The following is an 18,067-nucleotide window of genomic DNA, read 5'->3' as shown; positions in this document are numbered from 1 at the left end:
GATAGTAAAGGACAGGGAAGCCTGGTGTACTACAGTCCATAGGTTCACAAAGAGTAGGACATGACTTAGTGACTGAACAAACAAAAAGGGCGGGGTGGTCTCCAAATAAAAGCTTCTACATATACTAAGGTGTTTTATTTTATAGTAAAAATTTGAACAGATGCTTGTCAACCCAGTATATCCAATAATAGCAGAAACTTGGGCTATTGGTGATAAAAGAAGTAATCTCGTTGGTGATAAAAGAAGAAGTAATCTTGTCAGCTCGAGCTTGACTGGAATGCCAGTTTTGCCATCTGCAAATCTGAGTTAACACAAGTCCTCCAAAACCACCAAATGTGCTACTCTTTGCAGGTGACTTAGTGTTCAGAGTACTTGCTGCTGCTGCTGCTAAGTCGCTTCAGTCGTGTCCGACTCTGTGCTACCCCATAGATGGCAGCCCACCAGGCTCCCCCGTCCCTGGGATTCTCCAGGCAAGAACACTGGAGTGGGTTGCCATTTCCTTCTCCAATGCATGAAAGTGAAAAGTGAAAGTGAAGTCGCTCAGTTTTGTCTGACTCTTAGCAACCCCATGCACTGCAGCCTACCAGGCTTCTCCGGCCACGGGATTCTTCAGGCAAGAGTACTGGAGTGGGGTGCCAGTGCCTTCTCTGTGCTCAGAGTACTTGGAAAGTCTTAAATCATTTTTTCCTAGGTAGATCTCTCTGTTCATTGTAGCATGAGATAAATTTTACCAGAATTCAATCAAGATCAAAAATGGAGGATGCATTTTCAAAAGATATTTTAGAGGAGTATCTGTATACAAATGTAACTTTACAGTCTCATAATGGCTATTAATAGAGCCTGTGGCAAAGCACCCTCTGTTTTCACATCACAGTGACTGATGATCTGTGATAGATTTGATTTGTCACGACTTTTTAGTTGATCTCTACAACCAGTGTATATATTGCATGCATGTATGCTAAGTAGCTTCGGCTACGGCTAAGTCACTTCAGTCATGTCCGACTCTGTGCAACCCCATAGACGGAAGCCCTCTAGGCTCCCCTGTCCCTGGGATTCTCCAGGCAAGAACACTGGAGTGGGTTGCCATTTCCTTCTCCAATGCATGAAAGTGAAAAGTGAAAGTGAAGTTGCTCAGTCATGTCCGACTCTTAGCGACCCCATGGACTGCAGCCTACCAGGCTCCTCCGTCCATGGGATTTTCCAGGCAAGAGTACTGGAGTGGGGTGCCATTGCCTTCTCCATAAGTAGCTTCAGTCATGTTCAACTCTGTGCCACCCTATGGACTATAGCCTGCCAGGCTCCTCCGTCCATGGGACTCACCAGGCAGGTTCTTTACCACGAGCACCACCTGGGAAGCTCAGTACATGTCAATAGGGGATATATATGCCTATTTGAGTGCTAACCATTTTATGTGAGAGCTCTATTTTTAAAATAACCCCAGTAGGTGGATGTTAATGTTTTGCCTGCTTTACAGGTAAGGGAATCAGACCCTAGTAGCATTAAGTTGTTTCTGCTTGTACCAGAGTTAAAAAATGGCAAACCAGAATTTGAACCCAAATCTTTATGACTTCCAACTCTAAACTGACAAAATACTATTATTTTTCAAAGCCAAGTACAGAGTAAATCTGTAACTGTAAAAGCAAACAAATATTCTAATAGGCATTTTCTTAGAAAAATCTAATTGCTATGATTTAAAAACACCCCTGCAGCTTGATTAATAAGCATGTGTTTACCTATTTTGCGATTACCTCTCTTACTTCTTTTGTGTATTTTTTAATGTGTTTTTCTAGGAGATATTTCTGTGAGTATTTCAGTATCAAACTGCCAGATTCAAGAAAATGTGGTGAGTATATACCTACTAATATAAAACTTGGTACTATGATCTTTTATTGAAAAATAAGAGCATCATAAAATGCATTTTTATTGATCTGATATTTTAATTTTTTAGTATTTTCTAGAAAATAAAATAGGGTCCCCTTGGATGTTTTTCCTCTATAAAATTTTAGAAACATTGCATTGTATCAATTCTTTAGTGATTTTCTGTAATCCGTTCTGTAGTGTGGAGAGTTAAATAACTATTTTTCATTTCAGGTGAGCAATTAGAATGCAGTGCCTGATTTTTTATGTATTTGACCCATCTTGATACTGGAATTTTAAATGGTTGATGTTATGTAATATCAGATAAAATAGATAAATTATTTGAATTTCATGAGTAGCTTAAATGTGCCCTTATTCCCTTTCCTTGATTGCTACCCATGAGTGCTATCATATGACAGGGAGTTGCAAATACACTTACAATCACTTGTACTTACCAAGGAGACCTGATAAACTGCATAAATGAGATTTTATGGGTCCGCATTCCAGCACCCTAGTCAACTGTACCACCTAATTCCATCAGCCCAGTTTTTGAAAATTCTGTGTAGATCATATACATATTATGAAGTAATTTACACTCTGTCATATGTTTGCTTTTTTTATTATACTTTGTCACTGTGGCAAGAAGCCCAAAAGTAATGAGGCCTTTCCTACCTCATCCTGTGACTCAGATTTTTCCCTCAATTTTGACTGCTATGCCTGTGACCAAAAGGAAAACATTTGTAGCCTTACACTGATCTGAGTTTACTTTTCAAAAAGTAAACTCCGTGAAACTTAATTTATCACCAGCATAACTTTGCAACCTTTACTAAATTGGCATAAAGTAAACTGAAAACCAATATGATTGAGAATATTAGGAAAAGTTCGTGACAAAAATTAGCTGTATTCTTATTCTGTCAGTCACAAGATAAAGACCTCTTTTTCTATTAGTCACAAGATAGATAAAGATTTCTGTTGCTCTTACTTAGCCAGAGAAGACTTTGAGAAATACTTATCTACCTATAAATCTCTTGGGAAATTCTAGATTCCTTTGTGGTTCTTCCACCCACAAATTCTAGGTGGCCATTGAGCTATCAGAAAAAAAATGAAGTAGCACTTGGACTCAGACTACTAGAGTAGTATTAATTTCTTTTCTTGTCTTCAGACAACCTTGAACTCTGAACCATAGATACTCTGAAGGGATCAGAGTATAGAGAGGACTTACAGTTTTTTCCTGGAGGAGGGACAAAGGAAAAGGATAGGAATATATAGAATATGCAAAGGGTAAGATGTGATGTAAAGGGACTTTTGGTTTTGAAAGGACAACAGTAAAACGATAGAGGATTGGCAGAAAATTCCATGGTATGTCATAGCAATACTGAAAGTGAAAAAGTATTACATTATACTTTCATGATTGTCATCATCAAATCACAGGTTGTAAACACAGTCATTTAAAACAGAATATTTTACTTAGCAATTATTACTTCAAAGAGGAAAGAGTAGACGCTTGGAAACTTGAACCTCTATAAGTGGAAAAAGTGAAACAGTTTGGTCACCTTATAAATGAGAATTTCATTATCTGTTTGTTGTGTCTCTGGCTCATTCACAGTGATTCAGCCCCTTTTCCTTCTAATTTAAATTCATCTGATGTAGATGATTGAAGAAGAAGCAGCCTTACCATTTTAGCCGTAAAGAATGAAATGGGTTGGAATCAGGACTCACACAGACGTGATTGGGAATCATGATTATTTAATGTGAAATTTCTAAATAACCATCTCAATAAGCAAATCCATTTTTAAATATTGGCATTATATATGTTTATGACATTTTATAAATATATATATATATATATATATATATGACATTATATAGTTTTAAGTCTTTTTTTCTTCCTAATGAAACCTATTTACTTGAAAACTGAAAAATTTCTGCTGCTTAAGAGCAGAATAGTTTTCAAACATTACAACATTAAATTGAAGGGTGAGTTTTAATATTATCATTATATTGTAGATTTCATCTGGCATTTAAATTATGTTTAAATTCATTAAGTATTAATGATATATTTAATAAAATTATAGAATTTATTAGGACTAATACGTTGTTCCACTTAATGTTTGTTTTTCTCTGGACTTGCACCTATAGGACATCAGCACAGTTTATCAGATTTTTCCTGATGAAGTACTGGGTTCTGGACAGTTTGGAATTGTGTATGGAGGTATGTTGAATCACCAAGTATTTTTATTAATTTAAAGTTTTGGCTACTTGTGTTAAAATTAATATCTCCAAGAAGAATATAAAAACCTATATGTTGATGTGTTTTGTATGTTAGGTCTTTCTGTGACTTACCTTTTTAGAAATTTCTCTTGAGATGATTGCTAACTGGAAAATTAGCACATGTCTGTTTTGAATGAGAAATTTCTCTACTCCTAAAAAATTTGTTTTACTTAAATATGGATTAAACTCTATACACAATAATGGTTAAATACTGGTTTATACAGGCAAAATATTGAGAAACAAGGAAACTATAATTTGGAAACATTCTTTTTCCTCTTAGCATATTTTGTCCAGAATGCTATAGAAATCCATTCATGTAACTAGGGAAAAACTAGTCTATTCTAACGTCTTTATTAGATGTTAGAATCTAACATCTTCTATTCTAACATCTTTAGCAATGTAATGTATTTTGTTAAGGTTTGTATTGTTTACATGTATGAAGTAAAATACTAAATTTTTACATTTTTCTTATTCTCAGGTTATTTGGTGAATTTAGTTAAAACTTCTGTCTTAGATTCTAGTCAGTTCAATCACATTTTCAGATCCTTAGGAAAGATATCAGTTTTTTTATCTGCCCTGTAAAATGGCCTTATAACTTTGAATTGCTCAATATAATCACTAACAGATTATCTTTTTTGTGAGATGGGGTGCTCTGAAATAATCACAATGTTTGATTCTATTATCATAGTATAATATTGTGCTCTTTAATTTAAAAACTAATTAAATTCTACTTTGTTTTACAAAGTAATTTTGATTCTTATAAAATGTACAAATCATTTTTTTTGACAGAAAACCTGTCAGTGAGTCAGCAACCATTGTATTTTCTGTCAAGGCCTAACAGTGTGATCGGGGAGACTAAGTACAAACCCAAGGAATTGTTCTGCAGTGTAATAATTGCATACAAAAAAAAAAAATCATGGTGTATAGAGCATGGTGCTGTGCTTAGTCGCTCAGTCATGTCCAACTCTTTGAGACCCCGTGGACTGTAGCCCACCAGGCTCCTCTGTCCATGGGAACTCTCCAGACAAGAATACAGGAGTGAGTAGCCAGTCCCTTCTCCAGGGCATCTTCCTGACCCAGGAATTGAACCAGGGTCTCCTGCATTGCAGGTGGATTCTTTACCAACTGAGCTACCAGGGAAGCCCATGAAGTATGGTAAATATACATGACTGAATATAGTGTGGGGGTGAAATGGGTAAGAAACGAGATTAGAGAAACCGGCATGTGCCAGATAGTTGGTAACATCCAGCGGTGGAGGAGCGGGTTTAGAAGGAGGCCTCCACAAGGAAGACTAGAAAGCTATACCTGGACACGTATGGATGAAGCGGATAAGAACAGTCACGGAAGACAGGCAAGTGCCATAGAGACAGAAACAGGGAGACTAAAACACCTACAGTCTTGGAGACAGTAGTTGCAGTAAAAGTCTGAATTGGAATAGAGATTGTAGCCAGTCAAAGGAAAGAACATGAAAACGAGACAATAGTTTTGTCAGTTGTGAAGGGAAGCACTCTAGGAGGAGTTGGAAGGAATGGTGAAAGTGGTTTTAGGGAGAAGGGGCTCTAGAATTACACCAAATGTAAAAATAATCGAGTTTTGAATTAGTTTATATGTGACCAAAAATAGTGAGTAATTAGTTTCACTTCCAAATTCAATTAGCATGACTATATTCTGTATCTTCTATAATCTAGTAGTGTAGAAGTGAACAGCTTGAGGGGACCCTTTGATTCCCTAGAAGGTTTATTGTGCGAATTAAATTGGATATGATATATGTAAAGGGCCTGTCAGATGTTGACGATGGTGATAATAATGATAACATGTTTTTTGAGTGTGTATAGTTATCTGGGCACTCTGTGTACTGTACATATCTTGTTACATCTCATTCTCACAACAGTGCTGCCATTGAAGATGAGGAACCCAGAAAGCTTTAGTGGTTTGCTCAAGACCATGAAGCTATTCGTGCCAAGATTTTTATTCTTTCTGTTATAACATACATTAGTTTATCAGGACTTCATCCTTTCTTAAGGAGAGTAGTCTTGCCAGTGGTATGAATATTTTCTATATTAAGTAGCTCAATATCCTGTTTCTAATACATATGTTTTGTAAGAAAATATCAGATTGTTCATATGAATAGCTTTTAATGTCCTAATTCTTTTGTGTTTTGAATTTGGCTAAGTTTATAGTGTATATTTGATCTATAATAATGGAGCTAAGAAATGAAATCTTGATGGGCATAAGTCAGTGCCCACCAGAAATGTTAATTTTTTCAGTAAAACATTTTTATAATTCTAAAATGTCCTTATAAATTCTGGTATTCTTCAGTAGAGATGATATTTAATAAGATTATGCTACTATTTCTTTTTTATTTTAAAGGAAAACATCGTAAAACAGGAAGAGATGTAGCTATTAAGATCATTGACAAATTAAGGTTTCCAACAAAACAAGAAAGCCAGCTTCGTAATGAGGTTGCAATTCTTCAGGTACTTTTTGTTTTTTATGTGGGGGCTATAATATATTCCATTAACTTCTGCAAAACAAAGAAAAGTTACCCATTATCTGTGGCATAGATATTTAGGAACATGTTTAAATAAGTGAAAAGGCGGATCAAGCATCAAACCACTGCCTGCCTGGTATCTTCCCTGAGACGAGGCAGCAGCTTTTCCTTTCTATGTGCTTAATTCTAGGTTTTAATGTGTTATTAATTCTCATTAAATGAATAATGTTTCAGCATTTGCCCATAGTGGACATGCTGCAACCATTTTGTTTTACATTATCAATGACCTTGCCTTCATAAACATTCTTCCTTTATGCTGTGATAATTATATGAATCAAGTATATGTCAGTATGTAGCTGTCAGCATATCAAGGAAAAAAGTAATACATGCCTGAGAATCAGATGATCTTGATCTTATTAATGTCCTCTTTGTGTCTCACTGTAAGCCTTTTATTTAATATTGAGACTTCCTTAACTCTTCTCATTTTTTAAGCCAGTCCCTTTTTAAAGCCAGAATTTGCTAATGAAAAGTATTATGTGATATACATAATTTTTTAAATTATTAAAACTTTTTATGCAGATCAAAAGGAAATGGAGCAGTTGTTTACTAAATGTGGCCAACCTAGCCATCCAGTCTGGACAGTTTAGATCCTTGATAAATGCCCATTTTTATATAACTCCCATAATTATCTACTTGTCATACAAGCTGATCATAATTTCTGATTTATAGTTTTATTAAATAATTTTCATCTGAGCATTGCTAGCAAAACAAAACAGACTGCATTTCTTCATTTATTGTTTCATATAAATGCCATTTATTGAGTTTATACAATAAAAAAGTTGGAAAAGATATGATTTTCTGCCCTAAAGGATCTCATGTGTACAGACAACCAAAATAATTGTTGCTGTATATTAAAAAATGACATAGACTTTTCTGAGACTCATACGTTCTAAACATGGTGTTTTTGTGCTTTTGGACAACTAATGTAACACAAAGAACTACCACAGTGTTCTCTGCCTTCTTGGAAGAAGATAACCACAGATCTTAAGCTGACAATTCATGCATAGTTTAGTGCTTGCTACTCAAATTCTTTTGCAAAAAATTCTTGACAACACTGAGTTGTCACATCTGAAAACTTAGTGACACCTTTCCATACTTGGACCCCCCTCTTCCAGTCTCCACCCTCACCTGATGTCCTGAAGGCCGACTCCTTTGCAGCCTTGCCACAGTTGGCATAAGGATAAGACATTTCTCCTTCTTTACAGGACATAAGAGGAGTTTCAATTAACATGGTTATATACCTTTCTACTTTTTATTGGAACTGCAGAGGAACATCAAATTCTCTCTGTATAGCCTTTTAATTAGCTTTCCTGAGCATGACAACACATTATCAGCTGCTGACTGTGTAGTAAGGTAGAAAAATAAAATATACCATAAACTGACTCCATCTCCTTTGCAAAAGAGTAGCTGCAATCAACAACTCAGATGCAGTAAACATGTATTTGGCAAAAATTTCATTATAATGTGATTTTCTATAAAGAATTTGGTTAGATTGAAAGTGAGATTTTGTCTCTTGAGCATACAAAGAGTTTGAACAGTTCACATATTATGGCCTGAAATCTCAAGAATCCTCATCAGTTATCATTCATCCCCATTGTCCCCAATCGTTCTTCACTTCCTTCATCAAACTCATATTTATTGAGTACATATCATGAGCTAAGCTCTGTTCTTGGCTCAGTGGATACAGTGGGGACAAAGACACTCAAGTCCTTCCTGTCATGAGTCTTTAAATTGTATTTAAATTGTCTTTAAATTGTATTTTCAGGTCTACTTTTAGTCTGATGTTTACAACATACTTAAATGTTTAATTTTTAATTACAAAACCTGTAGAAGGAATCTTATTAAAGCTTGGTTTATGTATATGAGGTTTGAGAGTTCATACTTTACCAAAAGTTGACATTTGTTTCAAACTTGTTCACCAGAAATTAGTCTGATCTATATTCTCTTTTTCCATAGCACTTACCATATTCTGGCCTATTACAGAATTTTATTTATTATATTTGCTGTGGGTTTCTTTCCCCATCCCCAATGCCAATCCCTGCTGTAGAATATATATGTTTCAAAAGGGCAGATGCTGTTATTTGCCAACAGTATCAAATAACTGATATATATTCCAAAATATATACATCCCAAACACCAAAGATTGTTCCTGACAAACATTAGATGTTTAGCAAATATTTGTTGGATGAATGCTTGTTGAATTAAAACTGTACAGAGACATCATCCTGTCACATAAGAAGTCATAGTATCCAACCAGGAAGCAAATGTCTGGACTCTGTTTGCTATTAATGGTTAATTGGTTAGTTAAGAAGGATTGTTAGTTCTTTGAAAGCCCTCACTACCCTGGTTTATATTTCTTATAAAAATAAGTAATTCATTTTTTAAACCTGAAAAGAAAATACGGTAATAAGCAGAGAGATGCAGGGAGGATTCTGACTCACTAACTGATAAGTTCGGAAAAAGTACCGTGATTGAAATCAGCTGAATGGTGCAGAAGGTTTTCTTTTCCTAATCTTGAGGAGCAGAATCCTCTCCCTCTGGAGTGATACGCAGAAGCATTTGGTATCCTCTGCCCGCAGTCTCTCACTTATGAAAGCTAGTTTCCTTGTTTATGCTTATACCTGGAGTCTGACTAGTTCTGCCCCATCCTGTTCTTTCTTCTGAGGTTGTCCGGAGAGGACCAAGTGGGCTGGAAATGGCTGATGGGAGAACATTCTCCTCGTGTAGTTCTGTTAGTTTTTTTGTTGTTGTTGAACTCTGATTTGTTTCTGTTTTGTTGTTGTTGTTGTTTTTGTTTTAAATTAAAAAACCTTCTTAGCTTGTAGAAGACTTCAAAGTTGTAAAAATGAATGTGTGAAAAAGTAGGCTTCTCCTTTCTTTTTCTCATTCATCTTTTTTACTGGGCGAAGGCTTTCAAGAGACTGATTTAGTCATGAGAAAGCTACACTCTTTAGATATCTTTCAACAGTTGAAAAATTAAGGCAAGTGTGAATCTTTTGGCATAGTTATCCCTGATTTACATCATTTCAAATAGCTGTTTTCATTATCTCTAAATGCTTTGTTATTATTATTATATTTTAGAAGGATGATAAATTAATGTAGATGTTAAACTTCATTCCATATAAAATTCTGTAGTAGGCCAGAATATGGTTAAGTGCTATGGAAAAAGAGAATATAGATCAGACTAAAAATTACCAAGAGATCTTATTTATAGTATGATTTTATAAGTTGTATCTTGATTTTTAAAAAAGGTAAATCTGAAATTTTTGTTTTTTTCTATTCATGTTAACAAGATAGGGATAAAAAGATAGTTTATGATTATTGGGGATATTACAGAAAACTGACTTTTGTAAGAAGATGCAATTAATCTTAGAAGGCTTAGAAACTTACAATCTAAAGTAAGTGATACTGGCATGATATATTTAATACAATTTAAGTTATCAGCATAGGCTTGTTCAGTCTAAATTCATTTTTATTTTCTCACATAATGTCACAATGCACAATAGCTTTAGGACAATGCTAATGAATGTGTATAATTCTAATCGATATACTATTTTGTCCTTATCTTAAATATCAGCTTATTTTTTTCTAAGGAACAATACTAGAGCTTGTTTATGATACATTATATTAAAGCATTTTGGAATACTAAAGGTACTGAATACAGAATGTGGGAAAAGATATGTAAGAATTTTACAGGCCGTAGATTAAGTATATCGCCTTTTACTTATCTCCTAAAATTCCGCCATCATTCTTATTTCTCTGTTGCGAGGCACTCTTCTTTCCATCAAAGTATCTCATAACTTTATTTTTTTCTTTTTTTTTTTTCTCATAACTTTAAAACAAAAGAACAGCAACAGCAAACTGTGTTCTTGATTTGTCTAGGCCATCTCTCATGGCTGCAGCACATTTTCTATTGATGTACTTTAAATTTGTGCTCTATGCTGCTTTCCATTCTTATTCATAAATATCTGTCTTTGGTTTCCACGCCTTTTTACAGTGTAAGGAACTTTTGCCATACTCCTGTCTTCTACCTCTGCCCAACTATCACTCTTTAGCTATGTTTTAGTCTTTACCCTACTTGACTAGCCTCAGTGCTTCAACAGCATTGATCATTTCTCGCTTCTCACTCATCCCTGCCCTCATCAGGCCCCACTTCACCTTCCCTGCTAGCTCTGTTCTTCTTACTGACCTTCTTCCCTTCATCTAAATGGTTTATGCCAATCTGGGACTCATTCCAGAGTGAGCTCATCCACTTTAAGAGACACATCTGTCATTGTTTCTCAGGTTATTTCCTTAATTTATCTTGTGAGCTCTGTTCTTTCACAGACACTGCAGTCTCCTGTTTCTGACGTTAGGACATCTCCATTTTGCTGTGCCAGTCTTATCCAAACCAACTAACCAAAAACCAAATGATTATTCCTAACATCTTTCCCCGCAAGTTATTCTCTAATTTTGTCCATTTTGCTATCATTTCTCCAGTTTCGAAGGAACTTCAATTAATTTCCTTCAATTAATAAAAATATTAAGTCATTCAACAGTACTCTTGAAGCCCTTCCTTTTTTGATACAAAGCAATTTATTAGGTTGTGTAACAGTGAATGAAACCTTTTAGAATATTTATCATATATTTGGACAGACAGATACAAGTAACTGCAAGTCAGGATAGCTGTGGAAACAGAACATAGTGAAAGAAGTCATGAGTTATGGCAGAGGTCAGGGTACTGGAATGAGGGAGATTTTCAAACGGAAATATAGCATTGGTGAAATCTTGAAAGGGTCATGATTCTTGATGACCAAAGAAATGTTAGAAAGGGTTATTAGGCTGAGGGACCACCTTAATAAAATAAATACACTATGAAATATAAGTAGAAAACTAGATCATTTAAAAAGGGTGGCTTCAAATCACTTCATGTGGTTTGAAAAAATAATACTAAAAATTCTTCAAATTCTAAACACTTAGAATTCTCAGAAAGAATTCTAAAAATCTTTGTATCTGCTCGTATATTTTTAAGTTGACAGCTAGAACTATTTTGTCAGAAGTCCAAAGAATTTTAATTTTGTACTATAGTGAAAATCCCGGTATTTGAAAATAAAGCTGTTGTATAACTCATTTAAATATATGCATTACAATCTAAATATCAAAAACATTTTATATCTTTAAACAGTCATTTAAAAATACATGCATAGGCTTTTTAAGCAATAGCATATTTTACAGTATTTTTGTTTTCTTTGACTACATTATACTTTTTTACCACAGAAATATATTCCAACGTTATATATTTTTTTTACTTTAAAGTCTTTTATTGGTTCCCCTTTCATATTTATTTACAATAAAAATCATTGTATATTTTTAAATTTCTTGATTATAACACTGAATGTGTAAAGCATTCTCCTGAATTCATTTATCATTACAGTTATTAGGAAAACCTTTGTCTAGTAAGATAAATATTCTGTAAAGTTTGATCTATGCTTGTTAACATAAAAAGTGAAATGTTACTGAAAGCACATTATTTAATGAGGTTTATTTAAGTGATTATTATTTTTTGTTTAAATTAAACAGTTCAGCAGTTTTATTCCTTTTGTTAAATTGTAGAAGCCAAGTTGTAAGCGCCACCCCCTCCAGATAAGATAGAAACAGTCCAAGTGATTTATCTTCGGAAATTCATCCTCTTTTAATTCTATTAATAGATCCATTAAATCCTTCTCTGATTTTGGTGAAAGCATGCATAAGAAGCTAAGTTGCCAAAGAATTGAGTTCCAAGTTATTAGAGTTATTCCGTTCATACCAACACAATATTTCATAATTTCCCTTTATTTTTTTCCTAGACAATTTTCTTCCCCATGGCAAGGTACCTTAGTAGTGTTTGGAATGTATAAGAAACATACCTTCCTTTTGAAAAATGGGGAAAAAATATTGTGAAAGGCAACTTGGGAATTGAGAATTTGAAGAACATGGAGATTTTCTCAAATAGATCTGTATTAGAAAATTATTTATGGATTAAGATTCATTCATTCAAAGTATAATTATTGAGTACTTCCCATGTGCCAGGTAGTAGGGGTACAAATATAAACAAAGCGAATTTTCCTTAACACTATTCCTCTGCTCATACATCTCTTAATTTTCCATTTCCCCAAGAGTTTGCCTCCCTTAGTTTAGAGACTGCTGTGAAAGGACCGAGTACACTTAGGTAAGGCTAGGAAATGGCTTTTGTGAGAGTTCATGGAGAACCATAGATATCATGCCAAGTCAACTGGATTTTATTATGCTTGGGTGATTGTGAATTATTGAAATATTTTCAAAAAATTATTACAATCAGATCAATATTGAGGGATGATATAGAGAAAAAAGTTTAAAAAACAAGAAAACTTTTTTGGAGGCTCTACTAGTTATAATAATCAAAGCTAGTTTTAACAGTCAGAATGCCCCCATTCTGTAGGGAATGTAGTCTATAGGGAAGACATTTTATCAGTCAGGAAGGCAAGGAATCCAAATTGTCAGTGTGGTTGTCTAACAGGTTTAGGGGACACTGTGGTGAGAAGACTGATGAGGCAGCATTCAGAAATCCAGAGAACATGCTCAAATGGGTTGTGAAAGTAAGATGAGGAGGCTTAAGTAGCATAGCCCCGGATGCATACTGGTTAGAACAGGCAGCACTGGTTCTAAATGGATTTAATCCAAGGAAAATACTAAGATAACAGATAGCATAATGTTTAAAGAGCATAGGTTCTGGGCTTAGACTGCCAGGGTTCTCACATCAGGCTTAAGAGTCTCAGAAGCTTGGATAAGTTACTTAGGTTCTCTGAGTCTCAATTTCCTTATCCATAAAACTTTGTACAGATGTTATAAGAATTGAGTATGATAATTTGTTGAAATTCTTAGTGCCTGGCATATAGTAAAGATTCCATACTTATCTTACTATTAATAGTATTGAAACCACTTGTCTAGCTCCTAGGAATGATTTCAAATAACTTGATATTGAATTTCTTAAATAGAGAACATAGAGACATGTAATTTTGTGTTAACAAAGAGCACGGTTGACTCAAAGCCTGGGGTACAGCTGAAAATATATTAACATATGCCTGGCCCCTAGTAAACACTCAGTAAATATTTGTTGAACAAATTATATTGCCACAGCTGAAGGAAACAGAGTGGTATAGAATTGCAGAGCATGCCAGTAAGATAATAAAGTATACTTTACCTTCATTCCTGTTTGACTACAAAACATGGTAATTTATCTTCACAGAACAAGATTAAATATATATCTTGTAAATACCTGGCTTTGTTCTCTTAGTCTAAAAAGATGATCAAGAGTAGGTGGAAAGAGATAATCATAACAGGAAACCAGAGAATAATATTGCTAAGTATGAGTGGGAAAATGAAAATTTGCAGAAACTGGTGATTTTATTTAAAGCATGAAGGAGTCAACTTTTCTTTCTCAGGAGAAAAATATTCAAAAAGTGAGTACTTTATCTTTTATGTTTAATAAAAAGTTTATACTTCTGTTGTTTCACCTTATATGTTCATATTTCTTCAAATATTTTTTTTTATATTACTATGTGAACAATTTTCATGAAATTGTTTCTTTTGAAGACATGTTTTACAACTCTAAAGTTATCTTCTGCATGCTCCAATTAAGTCTGTAAATTATGTATATATGTGTCTAAAACAAAAGAAAAAAACATTTTAAAATCTATTATAATAAAAAGAAAACAAACTTGAAAAATTTTCTGACTAGATATTGTGTTCCATAACAATTTAGTCATAATGAGAACCTAGTGTCAGATGGCCAGGATCCAGTCAGAGCTTTTCAGTTTTTTCATAAGTTTCTTTTAATCTTGGTTTCCTTAATTATGGATTAGAATTCATCTGACTCAATGTGCTTGCTTCACAGGAATGTTTAGTGGGGGTCAAATTAAATAATATATAAAGTGTTTTTAATGTTTTAATATTTATTTTTGTTTATTTGGCTGCACCAGGTCTATTTTATTTATTGCTTATTTGGTTTATTTTTGGCACACAGGATCTTAGGTCTTCATCATGGCATGCAGGACTTTAGTTGCCACATACATTCTCTTAGTTGGGCATGTGGGATCTAGTCCCCTGCATTGAGAGTGCAGAGTCAGCTTCTGGACCACCAGGGAAGTCCCTAAAGTGTTTTTTTTAAATCAATGTTCCCCAACCTATTTTTGGAAGATCATGTCTTCTGAGTTCCTTCATGGAAGAAGGTGAGGATTAAGATGTGCTCTAAAAGAAAGCTTAGAAAATACTGCATACTACATCCAGGTCATCTACATCTTGGAAGTGAATAGTCTTTCGCTTAAAGATTCTGAGATGCCCCATAATTAAAAACCTGTTCAATTTTGATAATATGCCATCTAAGGGCCACAAAATCCTTATACAATGTAAGATAACACAATCTGACTTTTTTGCACATGACGTTCTGTCCTCTGACCCTCTCCAGTACACCTGGTATGCTCGCTCCAGTTCCCAGTATCCAGTAGTTAAGACTTCAGGTAGATTCTGCGTCTGTACGGGTCATTTAACCTCATAATAGAATGTTATGCTTTCTGGAGTGGTGACCTCTCAAGTATAGTAATTGGGTTACAGTGATACACTTTGTTAAAAGTTATACTTTAAATCTAACATTGGGATGAGATTGGATTCATGTGTTCATGTTTCCAGCCAGGTAGGTTAGCAGGAAATAAAAAAATGTTCCAATGTGTGTCTATTGCCATGCATTTGTAGCAAATAGAAAAAAAAAAAAAAATTCGAGCTATTTGATCCAATTTTTAACCTTTATGTTCAGTAAACACACCTTGATCTACAAATTCCAACTTCCTTGTTTTAACATGCCATTCTTTTAATTCATGCCTTTTCACTAAACACAAGCTGAGTAATGGCATGGAGGAAAGAGGGTCACACTTTATGGGTGGAATGTTTACTAACACTGATTTTTTTTTTTTTTTTTAAGTAACAACCAGTTACTGATTTTTTTTGTCTTTTAAGCCTTTGTTCTTATTCTCAAATATTGGATCCTTTTGCCTAAATTCAGCTTGAAACTGGCCTTGGTCAGGGGTTTTGGGGGTAGATGCCTGGATGTGTACAGTATTCTTGCTGTGTAAGGGCCTTTCATTTGGTAGAAGTCACTCCCTCAACTCTCCAAAATTATAGTAACAACTTTAGTCATATACAGACAGTGCCAGTGGAACCTCAGTGTATGAGTCCACATGGTGGGTTTAGGAATCTAGATTTCGCTTTTTAGATTTCCCATTCGTACGCCCTACAAGATTCCTGGTGATGAGTAGAAAATAGCACATATTTTTTATGCTAATTGGGCTAGAAACATGAGAGGTGATGAGAGGGTTTTGTAAGTATGTTTTTTGCATACTTCTCTCTCTCTGCATTCAGTCTCTTCTCCTTTTATAAGGAAAGGAGAGAACTCATTCTATTTATCATGTGTCTGCATGGCCTTGAAATCTAAAGCTAGATTAAATCAGTCCCAGAAAAGATTAAGTTCAGAATGATAGAGAGGGTTGTAGATAGGTTTATGGATATATGTGAATACAGGAATTATATATCAGGCCTGACCTGATTTTTTTTTCTTCTATGCAAATATTGAACTGATTCTTTAAAAAATTTTTCTTGGGCCAGTGTTACTTAATAGGATGCACAGAACTTGTAGCTAACTTAAGATGGAACAAATAATGGTAAATTGTGTATTGTAAGCTAGCCATCTAAAAGCTGACTCCCCTTCTTGATATCTGGGCACAATATATATATTTTGTTAACAGACAGTAGAGATGCTTCAACTTATTTCTTCCACAAAATTTTGAACTATTAAACCAGGGTCAATCTGAGCCAATTAATGCCACACAAAAATATAATATTACATTGCAAATTCTGATGGATGGTATATGCAAACAGTTTTACCGGGAATGATCAGATCATTTCTGAGTTCACAGAGTCTAATAGGTTAAATTTGGTTGTGACTCCATTGATCTAAATGTCACCCAGTGATTTACAGGAGGGTGGATTGTTACATTTGGTCTTACTGAAGTAATATTGGTGCATTTATTCCTCTGACATTATATGTTAGCTTTATTGGTTCTGAGTTATTATCAGTGTGCATTCCCAAAATGTTACCTCCTAAAAAATAAGTTCTAGAGTATGAAACTGTTTATAAATTGTAGGCTTTAGTCAACCAATCGTGAAATAAGGACACATTTGCATGCAACAACCAAATGATCCCCACCCCGTGTTAAATCAGGAGGGCTCTCATGTGGTGTAACACAGCCCTCACCTGTTGACATCAGAGTAGAAGCACGTCTGTCATCACTGAAGTTTAAAAATACAGCATGAGGGAAGATGTTGTTGTTGTTTAGTCACTAAGTCATGCCCAGCTCTTTTGCAACTCCATGGACTGTAGCCCACCAGGCTCCTCCGTCCTTGTGTTTCTTCAGGCAAGAATACTGGAGTGGGTTGCCATTCCTTCTCCAGGGGAGCTTCCTGACCCAGGGATCTAACCCATGTCTCCTAAATTGGCAGGCAGATTCTTTACCGTTGAGCCATCAGGGAAGCCCATGAGGGAAGATGTGTGCATACTGCATGCTAAGTTGCTTCAGTCATGTCCGACTGTCTGTGACCCTGTGGACTGTAACCCACCAGGCTTCTCTGTCCATGGGATTCTCCAGGCAAGAATACTAGAGTGAGTTGCCATGTCCTCCTCCAGGGGATCTTCCTGACCCAGGGATTGAACCTGCATTTCTTCAGTCTGCTGCATTGGCAAGCGAGTTCTTTATCATTAGAGCAACCTAGGAAGATAGGAGAGGACAGAGTAGAAGGCGTTAAGTGTGGGCTCATACTTAATACAATTTCCTTTAGGTGAAAGACAAAAGGAAATTTTCTTTTCTTCCACTTTAAATTTCTGGTTATCAAACTAAAGAGAAAATTTAGGCAAGATAGCTGAGTTTACCACATGAATTTGGGTATTATCTTTCACACGTCTTCTTATAATTATCTCCTCTCTACACTGACTTTTTAGCAACTATCAAGGTATCCCCTTCATAAGGTATTAAGTGATTGTGAATTCTAGGGTTAGTAAGTGAAGCATAAATTTTAAAAGACTGTAATTAGAAGATGTGTAAGATGGTGTGTTCTTTCAGTTCAGGAGTGACTATCAATAGTCACTGCCATGTTGCTGTAGCTCAATTCCCCATTCTTGCCACTGTACACTCTGTGCTGGTGTATTCTGTCTGCTCTGTGTGCTACTTAGAACTTAGATCCTGGATTCTTCACTTAATTTTCTTCCTTTTGGTCTTAGTATGACCTAAATCACTTAGTTGTTTGATAGGAAAGTAGTCAGAAGTTCCCACATTAAGGCTGACTCCT

At 35.0% G+C, this 18,067-nt stretch overlaps 1 protein-coding gene across 2 annotated transcripts in view; it reads left to right on the top strand.

Annotated features, from left to right (window-relative positions):
* Nucleotides 1–18,067, top strand: part of PRKD1 (protein kinase D1) — a 347,647-nt gene that overhangs the window by 300,294 nt on the left and 29,286 nt on the right. For both annotated transcript variants that reach the window (XM_070358662.1, XM_070358663.1), the window contains 3 exons: nt 1,791–1,843; nt 3,997–4,069; nt 6,499–6,605. In XM_070358662.1, coding sequence (XP_070214763.1) covers nt 1,791–1,843; nt 3,997–4,069; nt 6,499–6,605 — 233 coding nt within the window. The remainder of the gene's footprint in view (nt 1–1,790; nt 1,844–3,996; nt 4,070–6,498; nt 6,606–18,067) is intronic.

The sequence above is a fragment of the Bos mutus genome, chromosome 21 (genome assembly GCF_027580195.1).
Source record: "Bos mutus isolate GX-2022 chromosome 21, NWIPB_WYAK_1.1, whole genome shotgun sequence".
NCBI lineage: Eukaryota > Metazoa > Chordata > Mammalia > Artiodactyla > Bovidae > Bos > Bos mutus.
The sequence above is the reverse complement of the archived record's forward strand: the minus strand, read 5'-3'. Positions and strand labels throughout refer to the sequence as shown.